This window comes from Xyrauchen texanus, chromosome 35 (genome assembly GCF_025860055.1).
Source record: "Xyrauchen texanus isolate HMW12.3.18 chromosome 35, RBS_HiC_50CHRs, whole genome shotgun sequence".
Lineage (NCBI taxonomy): Eukaryota > Metazoa > Chordata > Actinopteri > Cypriniformes > Catostomidae > Xyrauchen > Xyrauchen texanus.
The window spans coordinates 37,456,645-37,464,144 of record NC_068310.1 but is presented as its reverse complement, the minus strand read 5'-3'; the positions used below and the strand labels follow the sequence as shown (position 1 = coordinate 37,464,144).

The following is a 7,500-nucleotide window of genomic DNA, read 5'->3' as shown; positions in this document are numbered from 1 at the left end:
CAAATGCAACTGACATGGATTGGTCACTTATTTCTCTCTCAGTGCGACAGCTGCACAGGGAATTCCTGCGGGCCGGGTCAAATGTCATGCAGACGTTCACTTTCTACGCCAGTGATGATAAACTGGAGAACAGAGGCAACAAACTGACCTTCACTGTAGGCTGTGCCCCACACATTATAACATCAGAGCACAATCTATACAATCCTTAAAGTGTTCAACATGAAATCAACATCGACTTGTTCTGGGTCATCAGCAGATAATATTCAAATCTTATTGTTAAAAACCCTGTTTAGCCCAGAAATGTGATTTCATGTTCACTTTAATCTCAGATCTGCTTCGTTTAAAGGGACAGTACACCTAAAAATGAAAATCTGTCATTATTTACTCACCCTCATGCAGTCCCAGATGTGTGTGACTTTCTTCAGCAGAACACAAATTAAGATTTTTAGAAGAATATTTCTCTATGGGTCCATACAATGCATGTGAATGGTGACCAGAACTTTGAAGCTCCAAAAAGCACATTAAGCAAGCACAGAAGTAATCCATAACACTCTGGTGGTTTAATCCATGTCTTCAGAAGGGATATGATAGATGTGGGTGAGAAATTAGATCAATATTTAAGTACTTTTTTACAATAAATCTCCACTTACACTTTTTTTTTTTTTGCTGATTCACATTCTTCGTGTATTTCACCACTTACTAGTCAGGCTGGTCAAAGGTGGAGATTTACATAAGACTTAAATATTGATCTGTTTCTCACCCACATCTATCATATCACTTCTGAAGACATGGATTAAACAACCAGAGTGTCATGGATTACTTCTGTGCTTCCTTTATGTGCTTTTTTGAGCTTCAAAGTTCTGGTCACCATTCACTTGCATTGTATGGACCCACAGAGCTGAAATATTCCTCTAAAAATCTTCATTTGTGTTTAGCAGCACACATATGGGATGACATGTGGAGTAGTGGTGGTGTAGTGGGCTAGATCACATAACTGGTAATCAGGAGGTTGCTGGTTCGATCCCCACAGTCACCATCATTGTGTCCTTGAGTAAGGCACTTAACTCCAGGTTTCTCCGGGGGGATTGTCCCTGTAATTCACTTTGGATAAAAGCATCTGCCAAATGCATAAATGTATAAATGGTATGAGGGTGAGTAAATGATGAGAATTATATTTTTGGGTGAACTGTCCCTTTAAATGTTGCTGAACTTTGATTTCAGCAGTGTGTTTGCTAACCACAGTCAGTCACTGATCAATGATTGATTGACACAGGGACAGCAAATCAATGAGGCCGCCTGCGACCTGGCCAGAGAAGTAGCCAATGAGGGTGATGCTCTGGTGGCGGGCGGAGTCTCGCAGACCCCCTCCTACCTGAGCTGCAAGAGTGAAGACGACGTAAAGAACACCTTCAGGAAACAGCTGGACGTATTCGTCAAGAAGAACGTGGACTTCCTCATCGCTGAGGTGAGTCACGTGACCCATAAATTAGTTTCTGCTAATGAGATGAAATTGACTTTGTCTTCCATGAAACACAAAAGGAGACCGTTTGAGGAATCTTCACATCGCTATTTTCCAGAACCGCGTGTGTGACACTAGTGGTTATTGATTGATTGTTTTGCAGTACTTCGAGCACGTGGAGGAGGCCGAATGGGCCGTTCAGGTTCTGAAGGCAACCGGGAAACCCGTAGCAGCGACAATGTGTATAGGACCTGAGGGAGACATGCATGGAGTGACACCTGGAGAATGCGCCGTCAGACTCGTCAAAGCCGGTGCGTCATAAACGGCCTTGAGTAGCATATGGCCTTTATAAAACAGTGATGCATTTATAATGAGGAATTATCCGAATATAGCGAGTGTATATCAGCATGTCCGTCACATTAATCCACGTGCACGAGTCGGATCAGCAAGTCTTCTGTGTGTTTGTGTGCGTGCGTTTCAGGTGCTGATATTGTTGGCGTGAACTGTCACTTTGACCCGATGACCTGTGTGAAGACCGTGGCGATGATGAAGGCTGCCGTTGAGAAGGCGGGACTGAAGGCTCATTATATGGTTCAACCGCTGGCGTATCACACACCCGACTGCAGCTGCCAGGGGTTCATCGACCTGCCAGAGTTCCCATTCGGTACACATGCACACACACACACACACTCACACACCCACACATACTCACACACACATACATACTCACACACACACACACATAATCACACACATATACATACTCACACGCACACACACACACATAATCACACACACACACATAATCACACACATATACATACTCACACGCACACACATAATCACACACATATACATACTCACACACACACACACACACACATATACATACTCACACACACACACACACACACACACACACATACTCACACACACACCCACACATACTCACACACACATACATACTCACACACACACCCACACATACTCACACACCCACACACCCACACATACTCACACCCACACATACTCACACCCACACATACTCACACCCACACATACTCACACACCCACACATACTCACACATACACCCACACATACTCACACACACATACATACTCACACACACACACCCACATACATACTCACACACACACACATACTCACACACACACACCCACATACATACTCACACACACACACACACCCCCACACATACTCACACACACATACATACTCACACATACTCACACACACATACATACTCACACATACTCACACACACATACATACTCACACACACACCCACACATACTCACACACACACACCCCCACACATACATACTCACACACGCACACACACTCGCACACACACACACACATACATGCACTCACACACATACATACTCACACACACATGCACACACGCACACACATACACACTCACACACACAAACACGCACACACACAAACACGCACACACATACACACTCACACAAACACACTAACTCACTCACTCACACACACACACTAACTCACTCACTCACACACACACACACACACACACACACACACACACTCACACATACACACTCACACACACACACACAAACACGCACACACATACACACTCACACACACACTAACTCACTCACTCACTCACACTCACACACAAACACACTCACACACACATACACACACACAAACACACTCACACACGCACACACACACACACTCACACACAAACACGCACACACATACATACACACAAACACACACACTAACTCACTCACTCACTCACACACACACACACACACAAACACGCACACACATACACACTCACACACACATACTGTCACGACTGGCTCGTTACAAGCCGCAACATAAAAAGGGGAGTCTGACAACAGGTCTTAGTAAACTCAAAAGAGAATGGTTTTATTGTCAGTAAGCATAAACCACCACAACCATGGATGGTAACATGGGTCTAGGGTTAACAAAGGGAAAACACAGCATTAACAAATAATATAATTATTCAATACTTCACGCTACATGGTAAGAAAAGCATGAAGATAAATTGAAGAGGTCTCACTGGGCCAGCCACTCCTAAGACATGGAGCTATCCCAATGAGCCCTTGAGCAAATTACACACAGCATTTTATAGCGATACTAATTATCAATTAGTAAGGGGAGAACCAATTAAATCACACGACTCAGGGACGTCACACCTCCCACTCCAAAAGGAGGTTCCCCTGGAGAACCGACAAGACAGACAAAAATAATCATTGCACACATACAAATACATACAAACCTATTGTTATACATGCGAATGTACAATAACATCGATACTTATCTCCTTGTTTTCCACTCCATTTCGCTCTCAGAATCCTGGGCCCTAGGACATCAGAGAGGGGAAAGGAGAGAACAAACAAACAAACAAAAACACCCACCACTAATGGGTCTTCTTATATCCGTGAGAGAGCATCAGCGATGATGTTATCTCTGCCACGGATGTGTTTAATATCCAAGTGAAAAGGTTGTAAGATAAGGCTCCATCTCATTATTCTTTGGTTTTTACCACGCATCCGATCCAGGAAAGTCAAAGGATTATGGTCAGTGTACACAGTAATGGGACCATAAAGTGAACTCAAGTATACTTCAAAATGTTGAACGGCTAAAACAAGAGCTAAAGCCTCTTTTTCTACCGTTGAATATACTTGTTGGTGTCGATTGAACTTCTTTGAAAAGTAACTGACCGGATGCTCAATGTCGTTGGAGTCTTTTTGTAACAGAACAGCGCCAGCACCATAAGCACTAGCGTCAACCGCAAGCAGAAAAGGTTTCTCGAAGTTCGGAGTAACTAATATGGGTGCATTCGCCAACAGAGATTTGGCATTCTCGAAGGCATACTGACATTGTTCTGTCCATTTAAAGGGTTTCTTGGGGCTTAGTAAATCAGTCAACGGGGAAACTATATCCGCAAAGTTCTGACAGAAGCCTCTATAGTAACCCACCATCCCAAGAAATCGTCGCAACTCACGACGGGTAGTTGGTATGGGAAAACTACAGACAGACTCGACTTTCGCGTGGATCGGTTTTACACAACCCGGCCAATTACCTTACCCAAATAAGTCACAGTGGCCTTTCCGAACTCACACTTGGCGAGGTTTATTGTCAGATTGGCTTTCACTAGACGTTCAAAAAGTTTTCGAATCTGACAAAGGTGTTCAGACCACGAAGAACTATATAGGACCACATCATCGAGGTACGCTTCACATCCTTTTAGTCCGGCCAACACGTGATTGATCAGCCGCTGAAGCGTAGCGGAGCATTTCTTACCCCGAAAGGCATAACAGTGTATTGCAGGAAGTTATCGGGTGTAACAAATGCAGAAAGTTCCTTAGCGCGAGATGTTAGAGGAACTTGCCAGTATCCTTTCAGAAGATCAAATTTGCTGATGAATTGTGCAGAGCCAACACGGTCAACACAATCATCGATTCTAGGCAAAGGATAACAGTCCGGTTTTGTTAAGGCATTTAGCTTCCTGTAGTCAGTACAAAAACGATACTGAATTATCAGGCTTGCTCACTAAAATACACGGAGAGCTCCAAGAACTAAAACTGGGCTCTGCGAAGTTATGAGCAAGTAAATACTCCACTTCTTTTTGGAGTAATTTTCTTTTGATAGGATTTACCCGATATGCATGTTGCTTTACTGGTTGAGCTACACCAACATCAATGTCATGCTCAACGACGTGAGTTCGAGTCGGAACATCAGAAAGAGAGAGAGAAACGAACTTACCAACTTTATTATATCGGTCTTCTCTGATTCGGACAGATGAGACAAATGGTAAGCAAAATTAGCAAGGATTTCCGAGTTATTAAGTCGTCCTTCCACTTCTCCCCGAGAAGGACCTTTCGTCTCCTCTGGACTGTCAGCAACCTCTTCAGTTGTTTCTAAAACACTTGGCTCAACCATTTCAGTAGTTGTTACCATAACAACAGACAAATAGGGTACGGGATTCACGTACGGTTTCAATAAATTAATGTGACAAACCTGTATTTTCTTTCGCCGTTCTGGCGTGTTTAACACATAGTTATTATTGGAGAGGCACTTCGCAATCGTATAGGGTCCAGCAAACCTAGCCTGAAAAGGACTTGTCAACACAGGTAACAATGCCAGCACTTGATCACCAGTTTGAAATTTTCTGGACTTTACTTTGCGATCAAACAACCTCTGCATTTTCGCTTGAGACTTACCTAGTTTTCGTAGAGCAATAGCTCTGGCTTCATAGAGTCGATACCGAAAACTACTTACGTAATCTAAAACGTTTTCGGGAGGTTCGGAAGTTGTCCACTCATCTGCCAAGACAGCAATAGGACCCTTAACAATGTGTCCAAACACTAACTCATTAGGGCTAAAGCCTACGCTCTCTTGTACGACCTCACGAATAGACAGTAACAACCACGGAAGTCCTTCCTCCCAGTCACAATCCAGTTCAACACAATAAGATCTCAAAAGTGACTTAAGAGTCTGATGGAATCTCTCTAGCGCTCCCTGACTCTGAGGGTGATAAGCACTTGCGATATTGTGTTTGATTTTCAGTTGTCGCATAACTTTAGAAAAGTGTCGAGACATGAAGTTCGAGCCTTGATCAGATTGTATAATTTTGGAATGCCAAAAATAGACATGAAACTTGATAAAGCCTTTAGAATAGCTCTAGTAGTAATCGATCTAAGAGGATAAGCTGCAGGATAACGTGTAGACTGACACATTACCGTAAGTAAATAAGCATTTCCACTCTTAGATCGTGGTAAAGGACCAACACAATCGATAATCAAGTGTTCGAAAGGGGTGGTAACTGCAGCAATAGGCTGTAAAGGAGCTGGTGGAACTTTTGATTCGGCTTTCCAGTCATTTGACAAGTATGGCATGATCGAACGTAGTTACCCACATCTCTCTTGATTCTAGGCCAATAAAATTTCCTTAGAACTCTATCACAGGTTTTTCGTACCCCCATGTGACCAGCAATGCCTTGGTGTGATAGCTGTAAGATGGGTTGGCGAAAACTAAGAGGAACTACAATTTGGATCCTCGGTTCGAGTGAAAAATCAGAGTTCATAGGTTGATGTTTACACAGCAAACCATCTTGGAGAAAATAGAAAGGAGATGACGTTTTATCCCCCACTTCTCGGATTAAAGAGAATAATTCCCGAAGTGTATCATCTGACTGCTGCGCTTTAATAAGGTCATCTCGAGTCACACTATAAAGTGGAGACATAGAACAAGTGTCAACATGGTCATCACCAATACACAGACTTTCAAATATGGAATCGGACTTATCCATCTTACGATCCACAACAGACTGCAACTCATTCTTAGAGACCACATTTTCAGCTTCAGGACACACTGTACTAAGTTCTGGCTGAGAATCATTTTCAGAAACCATAAAAGTATCAGAAAGAACACTTTCCACTTCATCTGGCATATTTTTATTTGCCATCGCTCGAGTTATTGCACAGGCGGAAATAAATCAGGACGGTCAGAAGAGCGCAACCCACTTCTCTACAGTAGAACCTACTATGGGTGGAACCCCAGCATCTATCTTTTCCCAGACCTTTCCCCCGGCTAAATCATTTCCGAGTATAAACGTGACTCCAGGAACAGGAAGCATCTCACGAACTCCAACTACTACATCGCCTGAGACTAGTTTGGAATTTAAGTGAATGCGGTGTAGAGGAACTTCCATGAACCCCATCTCTAGCCCTCTCACCAATACATGTGTCCCTGTAGCAGTACGTTCTGACAAAGACAAAAGTCCTTTCGACAAAAAGGATTGCGCTGCACCAGTATCTCTGAGAATACGTACCGGCACAGTCTCCTCAGAATTAGGCAACGACACAGTCCCTTCAGAGAGGAATGGTGAAAAATCAGAGTCATTTTTAACATTCTTCACATCCACCTGTTCAACATCCACCTGTTCGACCTGCTTATTTACTTGACCAGTAGGTTTCCTACCTGACGTGGAAATTAAACCAACAGG

The 7,500-nt window shown here is 43.3% G+C and overlaps 1 protein-coding gene across 1 annotated transcript in view; it reads left to right on the top strand.

Moving 5' to 3' along the window:
- Window positions 1-7,500, top strand: part of bhmt (betaine-homocysteine methyltransferase) — a 13,929-nt gene that overhangs the window by 1,755 nt on the left and 4,674 nt on the right. The window contains exons 3-6 of the mRNA XM_052106272.1: window positions 43-155; window positions 1,274-1,465; window positions 1,623-1,770; window positions 1,941-2,123. Of these exons, the coding sequence (XP_051962232.1) occupies window positions 43-155; window positions 1,274-1,465; window positions 1,623-1,770; window positions 1,941-2,123 (636 nt within the window). The remainder of the gene's footprint in view (window positions 1-42; window positions 156-1,273; window positions 1,466-1,622; window positions 1,771-1,940; window positions 2,124-7,500) is intronic.